This window comes from Onthophagus taurus, chromosome 3 (assembly GCF_036711975.1).
Source record: "Onthophagus taurus isolate NC chromosome 3, IU_Otau_3.0, whole genome shotgun sequence".
Classification (NCBI taxonomy): Eukaryota; Metazoa; Arthropoda; class Insecta; order Coleoptera; family Scarabaeidae; genus Onthophagus; species Onthophagus taurus.
The window spans coordinates 1,028,043-1,052,325 of record NC_091968.1 but is presented as its reverse complement, the minus strand read 5'-3'; the positions used below and the strand labels follow the sequence as shown (position 1 = coordinate 1,052,325).

General features: G+C 33.9%; 1 protein-coding gene across 2 annotated transcripts in view; it reads left to right on the top strand.

Moving 5' to 3' along the window:
- LOC111421630 (EGFR adapter protein-like) overlaps positions 1-24,283 on the top strand; it is a 192,829-nt gene that overhangs the window by 125,583 nt on the left and 42,963 nt on the right. For both annotated transcript variants that reach the window (XM_023054800.2, XM_023054803.2), the window contains one exon: positions 23,032-23,106. In XM_023054800.2, coding sequence (XP_022910568.1) covers positions 23,032-23,106 — 75 coding nt within the window. The remainder of the gene's footprint in view (positions 1-23,031; positions 23,107-24,283) is intronic.

The following is a 24,283-nucleotide window of genomic DNA, read 5'->3' as shown; positions in this document are numbered from 1 at the left end:
ATGTTAAGATATCTTAATCAGATTCTCGTGATTGATAAAGGAAAGTATCCATTTTTTAATGGTCAAAACCGCTTTTGAAAATATCTATTCGTTTTTGAGATAATAACTTTTGAATTCCACCTCAATTTTTATATGTTTACAAAGTGAATAATTTTGTTGTATATCTTTAAAAATTCGTATAAAATCGATATGTTAAGATATCTTAACCAGATTCTCGTGATTTATAAAGGAAAGTATCCATTTTTTAATGGTCAAAACCGCTTTTGAAAATATCTATCCGTTTTTGAGATAATAACTTTTGAATTCGACCTCAATTTTTACAATTTTACAAAGTAAATAATTTTTTTGTATATCTTTAAAAATTCGTAAAAAATCGATATGTTAAGATATCTTAATCAGATTCTCGTGATTTATACAGGAAAGTATCCATTTTTTAATGGTCAAAACCGCTTTTGAAAATATCTATCCGTTTTTGAGATAATAACATTTGAATTCGACCTCAATTTTTACAATTTTACAAAGTAAATAATTTTTTTGTATATCTTTAAAAATTCGTATAAAATCGATATGTTAAGATATCTTAATCAGATTCTCGTGATTTATACAGGAAAGTATGCATTTTTTTATGGTCAAAACCGCTTTTGAAAATATCTATTCGTTTTTGAGATAATAACTTTTGAATTCGACCTCAATTTTTATAATTTTACAAAGTAAATAATTTTTTTGTATATCTTTAAAAATTCGTATAAAATCGATATATTAAGATATCTTAATCAGATTCTCGTGATTGATAAAGGAAAGTATCCATTTTTTAATAGTCAAAACCGCTTTTGAAAATATCTATCCGTTTTTGAGATAATAACTTTTGAATTCGACCTCAATTTTTACAATTTTACAAAGTAAATACTTTTTTTGTATATCTTTAAAAATTCGTATAAAATCGATATGTTAAGATATCTTAATCAGATTCTCGTGATTGATAAAGGAAAGTATCTATTTTTTAATAGTCAAAACCGCTTTTGAAAATATCTATTCGTTTTTAAGATAATAACTTTTAAATTCGATCTCAATTTTTATAATTTTATAAATTAAATAATTTTTTCGTGTATGTTTGAAAATTCGTAAAAAAACGATATCTTACGGTATCTTAATCAAATTCTCGTGATTTATAAAGGAAAGTATGCATTTTTTCATGGTCAAATCGTGTTTGAAAGTATGTTCGTTTTTGAGATAATCATTTTTGAATTCGACTTCAATTTTTATAATTTTACAAAGTAAATAATTTTGTTGTATTTCTTTAAAAATTTGTAAAAAATTGATATCTTAAGATATCTCAATCAAATTCTCGTTATTTATAAAGGAAAGTATGCATTTTTTCATGGTCAAAACCGCTTTTGAAAATATCTATTCGTTTTTGAGATACTAACTTTTGAATTCGACCTCAATTTTTATAATTTTACAAAGGAAATAATTTTTTTGTATATCTTTAAAAATTCGTATAAAATCGATATGTTAAGATATCTTAATCAGATTCTCGTGATTGATAAAGGAAAGTATCCATTTTTTAATACTCAAAACCGCTTTTGAAAATATCTATCCGTTTTTGAGATACTAACTTTTGAATTCGACCTCAATTTTTATAATTTTACAAAGTAAATAATTTTTTTGTATACCTTTAAAAATTCGTATAAAATCGATATGTTAAGATATCTTAATCAGATTCTCGTGATTGATAAAGGAAAGTATCCATTTTTTAATGGTCAAAACCGCTTTTGAAAATATCTATCCGTTTTTGGGATAATAACTTTTGAATTCGACCTCAATTTTTATAATTTTACAAAGTAAATAATTTTTTTGTATATCTTTAAAAATTCGTAAAAAATCAAGATGTTAAGATATTTTAATCAGATTCTCGTGATTGATAAAGGAAAGTATCCATTTTTTAATGGTCAAAACCGCTTTTGAAAATATCTATCCGTTTTTGGGATAATAACTTTTGAATTCGACCTCAATTTTTATAATTTTACAAAGGAAATAATTTTTTTGTATATCTTTAAAAATTCGTATAAAATCGATATGTTAAGATATCTTAATCAGATTCTCGTGATTGATAAAGGAAAGTATCCATTTTTTAATGGTCAAAACCGCTTTTGAAAATATCTATCCGTTTTTGGGATAATAACTTTTGAATTCGACCTCAATTTTTATAATTTTACAAAGGAAATAATTTTTTTGTATATCTTTAAAAATTCGTATAAAATCGATATGTTAAGATATCTTAATCAGATTCTCGTGATTGATAAAGGAAAGTATCCATTTTTTAATACTCAAAACCGCTTTTGAAAATATCTATCCGTTTTTGAGATACTAACTTTTGAATTCGACCTCAATTTTTATAATTTTACAAAGTAAATAATTTTTTTGTATACCTTTAAAAATTCGTATAAAATCGATATGTTAAGATATCTTAATCAGATTCTCGTGATTGATAAAGGAAAGTATCCATTTTTTAATACTCAAAACCGCTTTTGAAAATATCTATCCGTTTTTGAGATACTAACTTTTGAATTCGACCTCAATTTTTATAATTTTACAAAGTAAATAATTTTTTTGTATATCTTTAAAAATTCGTATAAAATCGATATATTAAGATATCTTAATCAGATTCTCGTGATTGATAAAGGAAAGTATCCATTTTTTAATAGTCAAAACCGCTTTTGAAAATATCTATCCGTTTTTGAGATAATAACTTTTGAATTCGACCTCAATTTTTACAATTTTACAAAGTAAATACTTTTTTTGTATATCTTTAAAAATTCGTATAAAATCGATATGTTAAGATATCTTAATCAGATTCTCGTGATTGATAAAGGAAAGTATCTATTTTTTAATAGTCAAAACCGCTTTTGAAAATATCTATTCGTTTTTAAGATAATAACTTTTAAATTCGATCTCAATTTTTATAATTTTATAAATTAAATAATTTTTTCGTGTATGTTTGAAAATTCGTAAAAAAACGATATCTTACGGTATCTTAATCAAATTCTCGTGATTTATAAAGGAAAGTATGCATTTTTTCATGGTCAAATCGTGTTTGAAAGTATGTTCGTTTTTGAGATAATCATTTTTGAATTCGACTTCAATTTTTATAATTTTACAAAGTAAATAATTTTGTTGTATTTCTTTAAAAATTTGTAAAAAATTGATATCTTAAGATATCTCAATCAAATTCTCGTTATTTATAAAGGAAAGTATGCATTTTTTCATGGTCAAAACCGCTTTTGAAAATATCTATTCGTTTTTGAGATACTAACTTTTGAATTCGACCTCAATTTTTATAATTTTACAAAGGAAATAATTTTTTTGTATATCTTTAAAAATTCGTATAAAATCGATATGTTAAGATATCTTAATCAGATTCTCGTGATTGATAAAGGAAAGTATCCATTTTTTAATACTCAAAACCGCTTTTGAAAATATCTATCCGTTTTTGAGATACTAACTTTTGAATTCGACCTCAATTTTTATAATTTTACAAAGTAAATAATTTTTTTGTATACCTTTAAAAATTCGTATAAAATCGATATGTTAAGATATCTTAATCAGATTCTCGTGATTGATAAAGGAAAGTATCCATTTTTTAATGGTCAAAACCGCTTTTGAAAATATCTATCCGTTTTTGGGATAATAACTTTTGAATTCGACCTCAATTTTTATAATTTTACAAAGTAAATAATTTTTTTGTATATCTTTAAAAATTCGTAAAAAATCAAGATGTTAAGATATTTTAATCAGATTCTCGTGATTGATAAAGGAAAGTATCCATTTTTTAATGGTCAAAACCGCTTTTGAAAATATCTATCCGTTTTTGGGATAATAACTTTTGAATTCGACCTCAATTTTTATAATTTTACAAAGGAAATAATTTTTTTGTATATCTTTAAAAATTCGTATAAAATCGATATGTTAAGATATCTTAATCAGATTCTCGTGATTGATAAAGGAAAGTATCCATTTTTTAATGGTCAAAACCGCTTTTGAAAATATCTATCCGTTTTTGGGATAATAACTTTTGAATTCGACCTCAATTTTTATAATTTTACAAAGGAAATAATTTTTTTGTATATCTTTAAAAATTCGTATAAAATCGATATGTTAAGATATCTTAATCAGATTCTCGTGATTGATAAAGGAAAGTATCCATTTTTTAATACTCAAAACCGCTTTTGAAAATATCTATCCGTTTTTGAGATACTAACTTTTGAATTCGACCTCAATTTTTATAATTTTACAAAGTAAATAATTTTTTTGTATACCTTTAAAAATTCGTATAAAATCGATATGTTAAGATATCTTAATCAGATTCTCGTGATTGATAAAGGAAAGTATCCATTTTTTAATGGTCAAAACCGCTTTTGAAAATATCTATCCGTTTTTGGGATAATAACTTTTGAATTCGACCTCAATTTTTATAATTTTACAAAGTAAATAATTTTTTTGTATATCTTTAAAAATTCGTAAAAAATCAAGATGTTAAGATATTTTAATCAGATTCTCGTGATTTATAAAGGAAAGTATGCATTTCGTCATGGTCAAAACTACATTTGCAAATATCTATTCATATTTAAGATAATAATTTTTTAACTTAACCAGAGTTTTGACACTAACAAGATTTCGCCATCGATATCTTAAGATGTCTTAATCAAATTTTCGTGACTTATAAAGGAAGGTATGCATTTTTTTTATGGTAAAAACCGCATTTTTTTAAAATTCGTGAAAAGTCGATTTGTTAAGATATCTTGATGAAACGGTGGGAATTTACAAAGAAAAGTAGGTAGTTTTTCATAATAATTCTTATATTGGCCCACCAATGCTTGTTATGCAGATTTAAAATGATGCTTCTCGAAAAATTGGATTCGTCTGTAAATAAAATATTATTTTAAAATGTTGGGTTTTCGATAAATCTATTCAAAGCCCAATGCGCAAAAGCAGCTTGTAGTGGAAAATCGCGCGACAACAAAGGTTGAATTCGTTGGATGTAGTATGAATAGAGTTGCTTCTCGTTTACGATTTTCTAACTTTATTTATATTTATTCTAACTTTCCAATAATTTTAACTAAAAGTTAATCATCAGCAAAAATTTCAGAAATGATTTGTATCGTTAAAGTTTCCCGATTACAATCCGAACCATCCTGTATATCGGAGTAATTCTTGGAATTACCTTATAACTTAAATTTGGGAGTTGAATCCAACAATTTCCATATTCATAGAACAATTCAATTCGAAAACGGAGGGCAATATTAGCGGTAACGCGGATTTAATAACAAGAGAGGGAAGCCCCCGTAGGAACAGCTTAATTTAACGAGAAAGCCGGCAGAATCGGCGAGCTTTGACACGTCAGCCGTTACAAAATTAAATTTTATTGTTACGCCACGAAACGGAGTTTTTCCACCTGGTTTTCCTCGAAGAGGTGAAGGTAATGAGCGTGATTGGCCCTTTTCTCCCCAGCTGTTACCTAGGTTACACCTAGTATTAAAATTCATTGTTAACACGTGTTTAGAAAAAAAATATAATTTCAAATTTATTTGTGTTTTATGACTTATATAAACCGTCGAAATTACTATCCTTTGGTTTATTGTCGCGAACAGGGGGGGGCTATTAACGAAGTTAAGGTGCCTCGGTACTCTAGGGACGACGACGAATTACAGGCTTATCTCTACGGAGGACGAGAAGTAGGTTGAGAAGGATACGTATCGCTATATCTCCGGAAATTCCTGGGGCAAGGATTTTCGAGGTACGGCAACTCGTTTTCTTCATCTTAAATGATACGAAATGGTATTGACCCAGTTTTAACCGGAATCATTAAAACGGTTTTTTATCAATATTTTTGAAAGATAACGTTTTCTCAAAAACTAATTGGCATTATTTAAACGATACAAAAAAGATGTTTTCAATTCTAATTTTAGGAAAATTGGAGTTGACTTGGGTTTGGGTTTTGGGCGTGTTCATTATGGACGGACGGTTCGAAACGTTAATTGAAGTGAATTTATCCAATTAACTCGGGCGAAAAGTGGACGGGAAAGACGCGAGGGCGACGTCTCGAAACGATAAGCGAACTAATTGGTTCGATTTTCTTTCCCTTCGCTGGGTCTCGTCTTCACCACCATTTCGGATTAAACCTAAACCGTATCCTGCCGTGTCGATCCCAATTAACATTTCTAATTAAAAATATTTAGAAAAGAAATTGTATTCGCCCAAAAAAAATTTCAATCAAAAATCGTTTCGATTTTATTTTTAATTTTGATGAAATTAAGTGGATCTTTTTGGGTTTGTACAATTTACGGTTTTTTTAATACATGGAAAATCTAATAACGCCAACATCCGATGGGAAAATCAAATATTTGGACACTCCCCGTTCGAAAATCAACAGGCTCCCAAAATTGAAACTGGATTACTTGTGTCCCGGTGCACATTTCATCATCACACTGATGTGTATTCGGTGTTTTTCCGTTTTGATTTTCATTCTGTTCTCGATTACCGCTACATTTACCAAATCTCTTTTATTTAAAGCTTTAATTTCAATTTTACAATGATTTTGTTAAATAGTGATTAAGAACTATATTATTAGATTTGGGTTAAGTTCAGAATTCATAGGATTGCTTACGCAGTAATAGTAGATCTCAAAGAATAAATAGTTCTGAAGCATTTTTGAGTGAACTCGAATCACAATTGTCTATCATTGTGCCAACTTTATATAAAGTAATGCTAATACAGATATAGATACTTTAATATAAAGTTAACCTTCGATAATCATATGGGAGAAAAGTTAGTTGAAATTTTAGAATCAGATTATCTACTCTCCTACACGTGTGACTAGAACCACTGCTACGATTATTAACCTCATCTCTGTTTCTGATGCTAACACCATTAAGAATACTAGTGTTGTGTCATCAGAGGAGATGTCTGACCATGAAGTAATCTATTGTGAATCGTGTACTTAATCGGTGGTGCAGCCCCCTCCCTGTGTCTCTTGGCATGTTTTCTCTAGTTTTAATTATGATAGTTTAGACCTAGAACTCGAATGATTCTAGTTGTAGGTCTTGTGTTAGTTCTAGTTTTAATTATTGTGCAGTGCTAGACCAAGAACTAGAATTATTCTGGTTTAGCCGTCTTGAGAGACGTGCGGCTAAACCTGAATGTTTCTAGTTCTCGGACTAGTGTTAGTTCTAGATTTACACTGGCACTACCACCAGAACTAACACAAGACCTAGAACTAGAATCATTCGGGTTTAGACCCGAATTAGAAATTAGAAACCCGAATGTTTCTAGTTCTCGGTCTAGTGTTAGTTCTAGATTTACACTAGCACTACCACCAGAACAAACACAAGACCTAGAACCAGAATCATTCGGGTTTAGCCGTCTTGAATGACGTGCGGCTAAATTCGAATGTTTCTAGTTCTTGGTCTAGTGCAGTGGTTCCCAAACTTATTATGGCTACGCAACCCTTCTTGAGCCAAAACGTGATCGTGGACCCCCTAGTCAGTGCCGTGCTACTAAAACTGTTTTTACCGGAATGCAGTGGTCGTAAAAAGTGAGCTGGCTAGAAAATTGATATCCTGTCACTGATTTGTGACGTAAAATAAATACATATAAAAACATTTTGATATTTAAAAAAACATATTCCTGTTTTAAAGATAACATTTTTTAATGTGATGGGTGAGCCTGATGAGTTGTGATCAAATTGTTTATGTTTGGCTCTATATTTGTAAGCAATAACCGCAAGTCACCACGAGCACTAGCATCAAGTCGGCTTCTTTTTTTCGTAATCAGGTTCATAACCGCACTAAATCTACGTTCCATTAACTACAAAGACGAAAAAGCTATTAAAAACTTTTCCGCAGTGTCCTATACTTCGGGATATAAAGTTGGTATCTGTTTTTGTAACCAACATTTTTCATATCCGTCAACAAACATTGGGTTTAATTCTTCGTTTGTACTTAGCTCGATAAGTTGCTAATGAATAAACACAGAGCTAGTTGATTTATATGTAAAAGGGTCCAACACCCAATCGGTAATAACCAAATGAAGAATGTCTTCAAACCTTTTTTTTTGAAATCTAAGTGAAGTGCCCCCAAGTGCTGACAATATACAAGCAAATCAACATCACGATTTTGTAACTAAAAAGGTTTTGGAAATTAAGAGAATTCTCCTCTTCCCAACTTTTCTTTATAAAAAAAAGTTTTTTTACGAATATTACACTTTCTGTTTTTATTTAATTCAACCGATCGCCTTGTAGCTTCAAATTGATTTCGTTAAATTTGGCAAACATATCATTTCTTGAATGAAATAAATTAAGTCGCAGATCATTGTCTTCAGTTTCAAAGAATTCTAAAACGTAATCAAAAAGTGAGTAAAATCTATTCAAACATGCACTTCTGGACAACCAACGTACTTCTGTGTTCAGTAGCAAACGATTGTAACCTTCATCATTCTCCAGGCAAAGTTGAGCAAATAATCTCGCATTCTTTTTGATTTTATTAACTACTCTAATCATATAATTCAGTGAGCGGTGTAAGATTTTTTGCTACTAAATGTTATCGATGAATGACACAATGTACTGTTAATATATTCGGTACTGCTTGTTTTAAATATGCCAGAAAACCTCGATGGCGTCCTACCATTGTCGGAGGACCATCAGTAGCAACGCAGATGATATTACACAAAGGAATAGCTTTTGCTTCAAAAAAATATTTAATTCCTTAAATATAATTTCATCTTTTGTATCAGTTTCCAAACATTTCACAAATCATAATTCTTGAAATATTTTTTTGTCCTTTACAAATCTTACATACGCTATACTATCTTACAAATTTAGTTCTTAATACACTTCACAGACTTACATATACTACAACAACTGACTACTGTTCTTACTTTTTGCGGACCCCCGAACGCTAGCTACGAACTCCCGAATTAATTTTATTTTGCTACGGACCTCCTGAGAACTTACAGGGACCCCAAGGGGTCCGTAGGAACTACTTCGGGAACCACTGGTCTAGTGTTAGTTCTAATTTTACACTAGCACTATCACTAGATCCAACACAAGAGCTAGAACTAGAATCATTTGAGTTTAGCGACACTGAGAGACGTGCAAAAACTCGTGAAAAAGCTCATAAAAGATTTAAATCACTGAAAACAGACGAATCTTGGAAGTATTATAAGGATGTGAGTAATTACGCGAAAGGAGCATAACTCGAGGAAGAAAAGCGTGCTTCAATTATTGTATGAAATCACAATCAAATACATGGGTAGGATTGCGTAAATGGTATTCTAACTCATTCCACCAGTAGAATTCGTGTACATCTTGCTGATGCATCCAAATTAATGATTACTTGGTAAAGTAGTTGCCGCGAATGTGAGCATTGATAACGATTTATACCAATTCTATCCTAAAAATGCTCTCACCGAAAATGTGTTTATCTTTGAATTGGTAACAAGTCACGATATAGAAAAAATTGTCAATTCCATAAAAAGCAATGCTTCTAGACTAGATGGACTTAATATCAAAATGATTAACTGTTGTTGGTCGCGCGTAATTCCTCACATAAAGGATGTTATCAACTCTTGCATATTGAACTGCAAATTCCCTTCCATATGGAAAAAGGCTTTCCAAAAATAAAAATCCGAACTCTTTTGCAGATTAAAGACCGATTAGCATTTTACCGGTGTTGTCTAAGGTGTTGGAAAAAGTTATGTGTGAACAATTAAAGGAATGGTTGCAATCTGGTTGCATTGCTGAACATCGTAGATGATATCCTGAGGGCATCTGATAGTCGTAAAGTAACCGTGCTGTGTTTACTTGATTAGTGATTACTCTAAAGCTTTTGACAGAATGAATCATAAACTTTTATCTTCAATTTTAATCCATATTGGATTAAGTTAATTGGCAGTATGTCTCCAGATCGACTACTTATCAAACAGAGTACAGCACGTTGCAGTGAACGGTTGTTATTTTCATCCTGCACTGGTGAAAATTGGATGTCCACAGAGATCTATACTATCTCCCCTCTTATATAGCATATACACAAGTGAATTCAAGAATATAATGAGGCACATTGGTACGCTGACGATACACAAATATATTATTCTTTATCTGAGTTGGATGCAGATGTTGCATGCACCAAAATCAATGAGGGCTTGGATTGATTGGTTAAACTTTCAGATGACCATGGTCTTTGCATTAACTCAAAGAAAACGGAGTTAATTTTATTTGGACCGAAAACACTTCGAGATTATTTAAGAAATCGGTCAAAAATTTGGGGATAATAATGAATGAAAATTTAAAATTCGATTTACACATTAACAAATGCTTACAGAGCGCATATGCGGCATTAAAGCTTATTTATTCCAGCAGAGAATTCATAAATAACACAACAAAACGTTTGCTATGCGATAACATACTGTCGCATTTCAACTTTGCTGATTGTTTGTATTACCCGTTTTTATCGCATGCACTTAAATACAAAATTCTTGTATAAGATTGTTGTTTGGGTTGAGGCGAAGAGATCAGTCAAGAAGGCTGGCGCATGCAGCACTACTATTCCGCAATGTTGTCCTTAGGAAGAGACCTACTTATTTGTACAATAAAATTACATTCCATTCTGATTATTATTATTATAGACATATGTAGCTTTTGAGACTGGATTAGTCAACAAGGCCAATCCCTTTACAAGCTCTCAGGGTGAGTATTAACTTCACAACTGTGATATTGATTAATCCTCGAGGACATAGCAAATTTATTCACGACATAGATGTAAACAACCACGACATTGATTCTTCTTCTTCTTCTTCCACCACTACAATTCTCTATGGACTTTGGCTTGTTTCAAAACACGCTTCCAATTTCACCAAGCGTCCTTACGTCCAATATCAATATCTAGTTTTCTGTCAGTAGTCTCATATCTTCTGCCAACATTATCCCGTCTTCTGTCTATAGTGTCTCTAAGCAGTAAGTAGTTTCTACAAGCAATAGGTACTCTTCTGCAAGTAATATTTAGTGTTCTACAAGCAGTAGGTAGTCTTTCACAAGCAATATCTAGTGTTTCAAAATCAATACATACCCTTCTGCAAGCAATATCTAGTCTTTCAATATCAATATCCAGTCTTCTGCTGTCAGTATGTACCCTTCAGCAAACAGTATATAGTTGTTAATTAGTAATAGACAATCCTCTGCCAGCAATATCAAGTGTTTTGTTGACAATAAAAGCAGAAATATATAAAATAATACTCGTTTATTAAGACTTTAAGGTTTTCGTGTAAAAAAAAAATGAACCCTCATTCAATCATTTGGGGGCGTTTGCGTGCCACAGGTCACGTTGACAAATGGTTGTTTTGCGTAATAGCCCGACGGCGGTACCATTCTCTTCCTGTCGACGAATTTGTTTTCGGTACTAATTTAACGATTTATCGTCGTTCTTTTGGTGAACACGAAAACACGCGGTGGCGCTAGCTAGAAAAATTACGTCCCTCATTTTTTTTCTTTTCTTTCACAACCGTTCGCAGACCAAGGGCGACGCTTCTCACCTTCGAAGAAATAGGAGACGTTTTGTTTCCTCCCCGCGAAAAATTTGAATATGTAAATCGACGCGAAGAAATCTACATATTTAAGCCTCGACGTCTCGCCCCATTTGCTGCACCGTTCCTCTTCACCGGGGTCTCCTCCGCGTCGGTTTTCCACTTAACCTCCTCGCCTCGCTTCGTCTATAGGAGAATATTAAGTCGCTTTACAATTTCTGACCGTTCCATTTTGCGAATTTCCTTATACAGATGGTTTCGGCCTGTATTCACGAAGATAAGCACCTACCACATGAAGTGACGTTAATACCCATCCCGTCCGATAGGTGACGCCGGACGTTGATATATTATGATGTGAGATTAAACTCTCCAGGAATAATTCTAATTTATATCTCCCTCTCATGGTGTTATATTTTAATAGGGGAGATTGGGTTGGATTGTTAACCCTTAAAATAGGGATTTAGCGAGGTGTCATTTTAAATAATACATAATCCAATTTAAAATTTACATTTTAAATACAATACAATCCCTTAACTTCTACCTCAGTTTTATCGTAATAACTCGATAGAATCGGTAAATCTTTATCGGACAAGCAATCGACGTTGATTAAAGTGTACAACCCATCCAAGGTCCGTCTACAAGTCTCCAATGTCCGGAAATTGTTTATTCTGTCAATTTCCCTCTTGGTTGTATACTTTGGGGCAATCAGAACGATTTTATTAGTTTGTCCAAGAAAAACATTTCCTCGACGATTTTTTTTCTTTTTGGTATAAAACTTTATTTCTAATATCCACAAATTTATCTCCGACAAATCGAAAATTTAAGTAATTTATATCATTCCAGGGTTTTAGGCTTTAATAGGAAGATTATACTTTTGACAGTTTAATTATCGTTTCCCATTTAGCAGATGTTTCAATTTTTTTTTTTTTTTGATATAAATCAACCAAGTTTAGAACTTATGTCAACAGATGGATCTCGATGGACAACGATCAACGTCACATGTGATCGTCATTTATTACAATACGGCTTTTATATGAGCGTATCACGCGATCTTTTCACTTTTTTCGATATTTCGGGACGATACCTACACCACCAGATGGGGTTAGAGAGATAGGCGAGCTTTTATGCACAACTTCATTAGTCAAACAAGCGAGTTATTTAATATCGAGTGCACATCGTAGTACGCGGCCGCGGACGGGAAATTAAATCTGGTCGGGGACAAAAGAGCACCGAAACAATGGACGCTCGATCCTGTCGGATTACAGACCCCCATCCGACTCCTCTCTCTGATTTCCAATTGAATTCAACCAGACGACAGGTGGAAATAGCAAAATATCTACCATTCTAGATATTTTATTACCATAACAAAAATATTACTTTTTTAATTTTATTTCAAATCATATCTCTCATTGAAATTCATAATTCTTGTTGACTTTATTGTTTCTAATTTGGGATGTCGAGCTTGACAACTAACTGTTAGTGAGTGTTCTCTGTGGTTCCTGTTTAGGTTTGGTATGTATGTGTACAAGAACAATTCGTCGCATCCCTATTGATCTGGGTGACAGGCGTCAGTAGCGAGAGAGCGCGCGCCCCAATTCGAGAAGAGTTAACACAGAGAGAACCGCAGCCACCTCGTCAGCCGCCACCGCCACTATGGTTTTACGCGATGGAAGTTAATCTGCATATTCAGTTCGGCCCAGAATCGTGCCGCCGAAGCCCGACCAACTTAATGAGAGTTTAATTGCCGCGCCTAATTAACTTATCCGCCCGATTTGTGTGAGAGGGAGAGGTTTATGACCTCTTTTTTCCCCCTTTTTTCTAATGTTCTCTCTTCACAATTAAAGAATTAAGGTTAATTGTGTTAGTGGGATCTTAGTTGGATGTTCAATTAAAAAAATACGATAATAATAAAAATTTTCATTTTGAGGTTATCTTTATAAAGTTAATATGATTATAAATTCGATTGATAATACCGTATTTTCTCGAATCTAATCCGCACCCTTTTTACAAATTTTATATGCTCTAAAATTAAATGCGGATTACAATCGAGTGCGGATTAGATTCGCAGTCGTATAGTTGCGATTTGGAAAATAGTAAAATAAAATCGCATTATAACAATAACGCTGTTAAGGGTTTTAGAACGATATTTACATTTTTATGTATCATTTTCTGCCCATATTACGTCATCTTCGGATCTGTCCAAAGCAGTGGTTATACAAAACTTCTTAAATGATGTTATAATATTGTTTTCAGGGATCGTTTTCCATGTGTGTTCCTGGTCTACGACTCCATACTTGTCTTAACAATTCCATCATCAGCTTTTCCATTATTCATCCTTTTATTGTGCCCTAACTAAGACGTCATTCGGGAAGTCTTTCGGATTTCAGAATGGTTTTTTTCTCACTATTAATAATGACAGCAATTTTTCCCTATCACTTGTTACTGCTAGCATACTAATGTTATGCACAATTTTTCGCAACCACTCGTTTCTGAGGAAATTGGGAGGCATATCCAGATATACTGCCGTTTCGTCGGCATTCACAGTTTGAGACAAATTGAAATTTTTTTGAAAATCATTAGGAGCTTTTGGGAAATTGTAGTTTGTTCAACCTTTGCTAGTATTAAAATTACAGAAAGAGTAATCGAATTACAATTAAAGGACTATGTTACGGAATACAACCTTTTACCGCCTACACAGTCAGGTTTTAGAAAGCATTATGGCTGTAATACAGCTCTATCGAATATTGTGGACAATGTCATACGAAGCACAGACCAAGGAAAATTGACTTTGATGTGTCTCTTAGATTATTCAAAGACTTCTGATACTATCAATCATGACATGATGTATGCCATGCTTCGCTACATTGGGTTTGATGGTCTTGCATCGGGGTTCTTGCACAGTTACTTGATGGGCAGAATGCAGTGCGTGAAGGTGATTGGTCGCGTTTCATCGTTTCTTTCGACAACGTCCGGTGTTCCTCAGGGTTCAATTTTGGGTCCACTGCTATACTCACTTCACACATCGCATTTTAACAGATACATAAAAAGTTGTAATCATCATTTCTACGCGGATGACACCCAGTTATATATATCTTTTCTGCCATCGGATGTCGATGATAGGCGTCACTGCCTTTGTCTTAAAGCTGCTAAAACAGAGCTGATTTTATTTGGGCCAAGAAAGGTGATAAGTGACAATTCTGTTCGGGATCGGGTCAAGATAGTTGTCAACAATCAAGTATTGCCGCTGAAGGATTGTGTGAAAAACTTGGGTGTCTTATTGGACGAAAATTTAAACTTTAATAAACACATCAATAAGTGCACTGCTTCCGCGTATGCTGCTCTTAAGCTGATTTATGGCGGTCGGTCGTTCCTCAATCGTAGAACAAGGGTGCTTTTGTGCGAGGCCTTGGTGTTAGCGCATTTTAATTATTGTGATACATTGTATGATCCGTGTATTTCGTATAGTAATACGAAAAAAATTCAGAAAATTCAAAATTCTTGCTTGCGCTTGATATTTGAGTTACGAGGGCGTCAGCATGTTTCGCACAAATTAAAGGATTTGAGTTGGCTCAACATGAAAAACAGGCGCATACTTCATTCGGCGGTTTTGTTCTTTAATATAATTACTTTGAAGAAACCTCCATACTTGTTCAATAAAATAAAATTTCGTGCCGATGTTCATACCTTGAATATTCGATTCAAGGGCACTCTTACCCCGCCGATACATCATCACCAGCTATTTAAGAAATGCTTTTCATACCAAATAACACATATTCTTAATGATTTGCCATCAACTATAAAATGTTGCACTTCTTCAAGGTTGTTTCGTCACAGAGTGAACGGCCGCTTGTCTCAAATTCAGAATGCATTGTAGGGCGACAGGGATCGGGCAGTTTACGCTTAGTAATTAATTATGATTTCACCATCGGGTCTTTTTCTTTTCTTTTTCTCTCTTGTATATTTGGAATTAGTTTTATTAGGTTTGAGTGGAAGAGCAGGTGCTGTTACGGCTGCACCTGAACTCCGCCTAATTTGTGCTTGCTTAATTTATAATAATTTTATGTATATATACTATGCGTAAATATATTATTATTATTATATATTTATGGTTAACAACAAGCATCGCATCATTTTGTTGTTGTCGAATTGCTCAGAGAAAGATGCGGATTACATTCGCAAACTAAACTTTTTTACCATTATGCATTTTTAAAATCGGGGTGCGGATTAGATTCGAAAAAATACGGTATATCGCATATTTCCTCGAAGTGCAGTGTTTGATGATGTTTAGAGATTGTTATCAAAATTCAGATTCGTCCAGTTATCAAAAGGTGCTATAAACAAGTCTTTCTCGTGACTTTCCAGATATATCTTACGTAATAAGTATTTAATGGCCGACAAAGAGTTTGTTGGTGAGATCTTGTAGTCGAAGACTTTTCAAGAGAACTGCAAAAGAGATTGGAAGGAAGTCAGTGGCTTTAAAGAGGCAATATATACTGCAACGGAAAAAAACAGTTGGATATGAGAAGGAAAGAGACAAACGAGTGGTTGATCAAGAGTGTACACAAGCCATCGAGATAAAAAAATGAAGCAACAAAAAGATGTTGCAAGTAAAAACCAGAGTGACGGCGCAAGAGTTTGTATAAGCATCCCACGTAGTGAGGAAAACGAGGAGAGAGTGGAAGCGTAGCAAGATAGAGGAAAAATATCAGACAAATGTATGCCAGCTTAAAGGAGGAAAAGAAGATTTCAAATGCCTATCAGGTGGGCAGTGAGTATGAGATAAGGTATATAAAAAAGGATCAAAACTGACATGTGAGAACTGTAGGGAAATCTCCCTTCTCAACACATCATACAAAGTGTTAACAAGGTTGCTGGAATTGATGTTCCTGGTATACGCTCACAATGTCAGCGATTTACTTGCAGAAGCTATAAGTACTTCAACCATGAACTGTTTGAGATGCATCCATCCCATCTACCATGGGGTGATGTGTATCTGACCGAGGACATTGATGTCAAAGTTACAATTCTAAATGAATTAATAATCTCTTTGTTCAATGCGCATGCCCCAGTGAAGAATTTCACTGTTACTCGAAAATCACGTCCATACATTACCCCTACGATCAAAGAGATGATCAAATTAAAGCAAAAAGCTTACCAAAAGTTTTCGCGTACTGGTAGTAGCAACCACAGAAGGTACTATACCGATATCAGAAACTATGTCACTTTGGCAATACGTAACGAAAAGAAAGCTTTTTTTGAGGCAGAGATAAATAGTAACGTCAATAATTCCTCAAAATTGTGGCACTTACTGCACACCAATCAGGTGCACTCAAAGAACACCAACACAATCGACGAATCACTTAAAGATCCAGAGCTAATAAATGATTATTTCGCTAATATTATTCCTTTACCTTTTTTGTCGTTGCACAACCTTGATTCTAATAAACCATATATTTTGGGTGGCAACGAATGTTTTGGTTTCGATGTGGTGAACGACACAGACATCAAAAATAAGCTTAGCACGATAAAATCAAATGCTTGTGGTTTGGATGCAGTCGGTCTGAAAATGATAAAACTTGTATTGGAGTACTGCCTCCAAGAAATCACTCACATAATGAACTTCTCACTAATATACGGAGTTTATCCGAAACAATGGAAGATCGCTCTAGTAACACCTCTACCTAAAGTGAGCCATGCTACATCATTAGGAGACCTACGACCGATTAGTGTGTTACCTATCTTATCTAAAATATTAGAGAAGATTGTTGCTTCACAGCTAGTACATCACCTGAATCATACTAGTTTACTCCCACGATGCCAATCTGGATTTCGGGAGAAGTATAGCACAACGACCGCGTTAACTAAAATTGTGAACGATTGGTGCTGTGCCATTGATGCCTCAAGAGTTACCTTCGTTGTATTCCTGGACTTTAGTAAGGCTTTTGATATCATCAATCATCAGCTTCTAATAGCCAAGCTAGTCCGTTATGGATGTAAAGAAGACGTTGTACATTGGTTCCAGTCATATCTTGTGAACAGATCTCAACATACAAAGATTAATGGTAATATATCTAGCGGTATCCTAGTCAAGCAAGGTGTTCCACAGGGAAGTGTTTTGGGTCTTATATTATTCAACTTATTTACGGCAGACATGCCAAATGTAGTGACGAGCTGTTCGGTTCATCAATACGCGGATGATGCGCAGATTTACATCTCTTGTGATATTATCAGTGTTGATGACACGGTGCGCTTGCTTAACTCTGATTTAAAGAATATTTGTGAGTGGTGTTCTGTTAACGGGTTAATTCTTAACGCGAAAAACTATATGTATGTGTATTGGGTCGGCCAACATTCGCAGAAAAGCAATCGATAATTTATCGGTTCCTATACACCTCAATGGAACTGTCTTAGCGTTCTCTGAATCGACCAACAACTTAGGTCTTACTGTCGACAGTAATCTTAATTTTGCGGAACATGTAAATAAGAAAATTGGTGTGTACTACTATAAGTTAAAATCGTTATATAAATTTAAGTCATTGTTGTCACCACAATTGAAATGGAGACTTGTTAACTCCTTAATTCTAAGTCAACTTGATTACTGTAGTAACGTTTACTACAATTTTCTATCAGCAACTTTAAAAAAATCGTATTCAAATACTTCAGAACAGCGGACTTAGGTTTTCATACTCGATTGATCGTAGAGAACATGTTACCCCCTATTTACATAAGATATTCTATCTTAAAAATGGAACCTAGATGTACACTCTTGCTAGCTGTTATGTTATACAATGTAATATTTTACAAATTGCCTTATTATTTCTATTGTATCTTAGTACCAAGATCGCAAATACATAATGTTAATCTAAGACAAACGAAGTTGTTGACGATTCCCAAACATAAATCTGCTAAATTTTGTGGTAGCTTTGCGTACAGAGCACCTACAATTTATAATTGCTTTTCATATGTTTTTCAGTTGAAATCTAATAGATCTTTTAAATGCACCTTGAAGCGCAGGCTTCTTGAGGAACAAGAATCAAAATGTTAAGTTTAATTATTTTTATTTTTATTTTGTTGGTTATTACTTTGATATATATGTATTTATTTTTGGTTTTCTAGTTTTCTAGTAATCAGCTATGCTGTACCCTATATATATATATATATGATATGTATATACTTTATATGTATATTTCTTTTTGGGCAAATTAAATTAAATTAAATTACCAGGCGCAAAGTCCACAGAATGTTACGAGAACGGTACTTAAGAAATGTTATGAGCACGATATATCTGTACATCAACTCTTCGTGGATTGCAAGCAGCAGGCATATGATAGCATAGATTGATTATAATTATACTATACGTTGCGGATACTAGCGATATCGGATAAGCTTATACAACCTGACTCTAGAAAAGGTCATAAGGACCATCGGAATACGACAGGGAGGTACATTATTACATCGAACAACGCATCATTTAAATGTCTAAAATCCTTAATTTAACAGAGAACAATGAGAATGGGCCGGCAATTGAGGAAAGAATCAAACCTGAAAATAGAGCATACTTTAGCCACCAGCATCTGCTTCAGTCATGACTACTGCATAAAATACATATATAGAACACTCTTGCGTACAGTGGAAAAACTGAGAAAAAATCTCAGGCGAATTTATGACCCCATTCGGGATGGTGATTTGTGACGAATCCGCACAAAAGCGGAAATATATCAATTATATGATGAGTCACCCCTTACTAGTAACGTAAGGAAGGCCAGGCTTAGATGGTTTAGCCACATGGAGAGGATATCCGAGAAGATAGCGGTAAAAAAAGCGGATGAGCGCGCAAACGATGGTTAGACGACGTGGAAGCTGGGAGTGAGGAAATGGAGGTGCCGAGCACTCTGCAGGGAGGACTGGAGAAGAGTAGTGAAGAGAGCCAAGTATCTTGTCAGATACAGGAGTAGGCAACCGTTCATTTATGTCCAGTTTTGCTTAACTGAAAGTACGAAAGAGTTGGAATAAAATTCTTTATGGATTATGTCTTTGTGATTTATTACGAACAATTTTTATTAATATCATTCTCATTCCCGGTTTTTATTTTTGAGATAACAACAACATTGTTGTTAAATGTACTTAATTTCAAATATTTCGGATTTTAAATTGGCTAGGTTAGTAATAATCACAATTGGGTTATAAGCCATTACGAATAACGTTATTTTAGTGTAGACCAAACAATTTTCATGCAACATTTTTAGTATTCCAGCTAAATTAATAATAAACATCGCTATCTAAAACGGCAATTTTTAGATTTTGGTATTTTATGGCTTATAACTAAAAATGTGAAAGAGTTGGAATAAAATTCTTTATGCATTAGGTCTAGCGTTGGTTCTAGTTTCACACTAGCGCTGTTACTATGTAGAAGTAACACTATACCTAGAACTAGAATCATTTGGGTTTAGCCGCACGTCTCTAAAGTCGGCTCAACCCAAATAATTTTAGTTCTAGGTATAGTATTACTTCTAGTTTTACACTACCACTGTCACTAGAACTAACATTAGACTTAGAACTAGAAACATTTGGGTTTAGCCGTACGTCTCTTAAGATGGCTGAACCTAAATGATTCTAGTTCTTGGTCTAGCGCTGTACAACAAGTTCTAGGTCTAGTTTTATACTAGCACTGTTACTATGTAGAATGTACCTAGAACTAGAATCATTTAATCAACTATTCCATTGAATGTTCTGTGTGCCCTGATATTTGGAAGATCGCCGTGGTGATTCCAATTCCAAAAACCCCAAATCTTCATGAATTGGGGTACTTGAGGCCAATTAGTATATTGCCTATATTATGCAATTTTTGTGAAAAGGTCATGGCGGTCAGTCTTCGCCGCCATTTTGATGACTATAATGTGTTGGCCAGTTACCAGTCTGGCATTCGTCAGATTTTTAGTAGCGCTACTGCGCTTCGGGATATGACAAATGAAATCTTCAAAGCAATTGACGCCAAACGGGTTACTATCTTAACACTTTTGGATTTTTCTAAGGCTTTTGATAGAATACATCTGGCTGACATCCGGCTGATTGGCTGAGCATGACTGTTTCCATGGTAAACTTAATCATAGGATGTTGAGAGTTCAAGTGATTCAAGATCTCTTGGAGCCATTTTTGACCATGTTGCCATATCACAAACGTGTCATCCACATATCGGAGCCATAGTTTTGGCTCTTCTTGGAAGCGTCTTCTTCAAATAATTCCATGTGGAAATTAGCTATAACTGGCAATAATGGAGATCCCATGGCTGCTCCTTCAAACTGTTCGTAAAATTCTCCTTTCCAGCTGAAATACAACGACGATAAACAGTACTAGACTAGATCAGGCACGTATTCTGGTAATCCCTCCGTAATGAGCTTTTGGCGAAGACCATCCACAGCATCCTTAACTAGTAACCTGGTAAAAAGAAACTCTACATCAAAACTTACCAAAGTATCCTCAGCATCCAGCTTTATACCTCTTACCGATTCCACAAAATGTGTAGAATCCCTGACGTATGATTCCGTGTTCCCTGTAAAAGGAGACAGAATCTTTGCACTGTCACTAGAACTAACATTAGACCAAGAACTAGAAACATTTGGGTTTAGCCGTACGTCTCTTAAGATTGCTAAACCAAATGATTCTAGTTCTTGGTCTAGCGCTACACAACAATTAAAACTAGAACTAACACTAGACCTAGAACTAGAAAGTTTCGGGTTGGAATGGGTTAGGCATGTTAGGCTGAATGAGATGATGACATTTTATTCATAAAGTGTGAAAAATCGAATAGTAAAAATTACTTCGGATTCCATGTAAATAATAACGACAATTCATGTCTAAAGGTTACATTATACAACCAAATTGAGTCTTATAAAAGTTTGTGAATTTGTGAATGTAGAAACTAAACTCCAAATTTTAATGGAAACTACCGCTTCAGTCCTGAATATCTTGTAAACGAGACAACGAAGAGAAGTACAGCGATGATGAGGAAATTGAAACGTTAAAACAACCACTAAAAGTAACTAAAAATATTAAATTCATTTTGCTAAAATTAAAATGATAATATTTCAGTTATTTTTTGAACTCATTTTTCAAACATTTCAAACACAAATTCTAAATTTTTTCAATTCCATTTAAAAACAATATCTTAAATAAAAATTTCACCCTCAACAAATCCAATTTCTACCCCAATTTTCCTCGTCAAAAAAAAGAGAAAATAAATAAAATAAAGTCCATCTGTTTGGGGAATGGGTGTAACACTGTCCGGATTCAATCACATTTCGTGTCGATAGGTAGCGCTTCAATCTCAAGGGTTCGGATTAGGTCCGGCCCATTAAAACTCCCCCGTTCAGCGCTAAATCCTAAATTTCGTTCACGGACTTGCTCGACGGTGGTGGAGGGCAACGTCTTGAGTGAATTACTCGCGACGACCTTCTCCGGGGCCACCCGTTTTAACATTCAACCGAAGCCCTACACACACTGAAACCGATAACGCCGCGGTTGCAGTGGTGAGTTACAAATCTAATGTTATCTACGTTTAACGGGAACGTTTTTGTAACCCGGGGTAGAGAGAAATACGTTTTTGGTGTATATCTAGATTTTGTGGTAATATATTTATTCAAAATTATTTTATCGTAAAACCAAAATACATGTTGTTCATTATTTCTGTATTTATTTAAGGGAAGTTTCTCTTGTTTAATTTGTAAACTAAGCGAAACTGAAACGCGTTTAAGTGTTTATTGTGGTTGAATTTAGTTTGTATGTAATGTTTGTTTATCTGCCGTATACGTTTCGTTATCATTTCTGGGTTTTTGCAAGGGTTTTACGAGGGGAAACAAAGCGCCTACACATGGATTAAAAAATAATTAACCCCCGACTCACCCCGGGTTATACCTGGTGATCGTTTAGATGCGAAATGAAATGGAATTCCAACCAACCCCTTTTCTCTGGAAAAGAGAGAGACTCTTTCAACCCTTGGAAAGAGTTGGAAACCCTTTTCATACGCTCGCGTTTTTATTGATTAAATCGGCTACAGGGATTATGTTTTTAATATTTGGTTTTAAAAACGCACAATCGCCGAGTTATCCGCAGGATCGTTTTCAACCCCTTTTTGTTTTCCACCGATTGTATTGTTACGTTTTAATTGCAGAAAAAAAATGAACCGTTTTTAATTATTAATTAACATTTTTTTTAACATTCGATTTTTTTTATTTCGACCTCGTTTCTCTCTGTATTTTTCCTCATTTCTTATGCGTCGAAACGAAGAAGAAGTTAAATTTGCGTGATTTCCAAACACCATTAGCGCCCCAACCTCAAAACTCCACCCCGTTATGGTAATGCGATATTCCCCCGCTAAGAGATTTTTTTGTGCCGCTTTCTGCGTGCTTTTTAATTGGTGTGTTTTCGATGTTAACGCGTCTATTGTTCTCACTTCTGTTTCAGGGAAGCTCGAAGAAAAAATCGGTTCTACTGGTTATATCTTTGGCAGGAATCAAAATATGCAGTCCAGAAGGAAAGGTAATAGTTTTTTAATATAATTTATTAATATAGATTTAAGACAAAAATTTCATGTAGTAACCAGTTGATTTCAAACTTTGTACACTTAACGATGTTGAAACGCGTTGGGGAAACCGGTGGTGGAGACGTCGAGTGGGAGAAAGCATTAAGCCGGGCGAATTCCCATAATTCCGACGGGGAATAATTTAAATTTACAGCTTGGTATAGTTTTGCCTTCTCGGTAAAGTACGGTTGTCCCGTTTTCGCTCGAGTTGAACGTAAATTTTGATGTAGTGCGTGAACACCTGCAACTCCGCTATCGTTGATACACGATTTCAGGAGCTTTCTTTTCTCGTTTAGGGCAAAAGCGACGACCAAAAAGAAGTTCCCGCGGGGCTAATGGCCTGCACTCAACTCTCGGATAAGATACCATGTGGGTGCAATTAGTAATGTCAAGGGAGTAGATAAGGGGTGAGAAAACCTGCTGGTGCCGCAGGAATGGACTTTGTCTCCAAAAAAGGCGATCTTAATCGTGATAGATTACCGACCACATAAAAGAATTTTTTTGGAAATGAAAAGTATCTCTAACTAGGAAAGAAAGGGGTGGAAATATATTTATAGATTTGTTTCTTTGCTTTTATACCACCCTTATATCTGTCTAAATTGATAGTGTAGGATGCTTTAGAAAAGTCATTAGCAAAAAAAATCTATCTGCCATTATTACTAAGAGAGGGAAAGCTATGGAAAAAATCTGGTAAAGTTGATGATTATCTATAGTATCATAGTATGGAATACGTTAGATGGAGTTTTTTGTTCGCAAAAATTGACAACTATGATAAGGTTATTGGGTGTAGCGATCGGTATAAGAAACTAAAAGAGAACTAAATTTTTCTTTGCTATATTTTGAAACTAATTATTTCTTGTACATGCAAAAAACTGTGAACAAACGTACCAAAATTAACACTCAAACTATCAATGGCTTACATAAAAAGGAAAAAACTTACGGGTTAGTTGATAAGCGGCACGATTGCGTAACATTTCAACAGTCCACCAGAATCTAAAAAGAAATACTAATTTAATAATTATCAATGCTGATAAAGGAGCAAAAACTGTAATTTTGGATAAGGATGTGTATTTAAATAAAGCCAACGAAAAATAAGTAAATATCCTGTCGACACCATACAAAGAAAGTTAAATA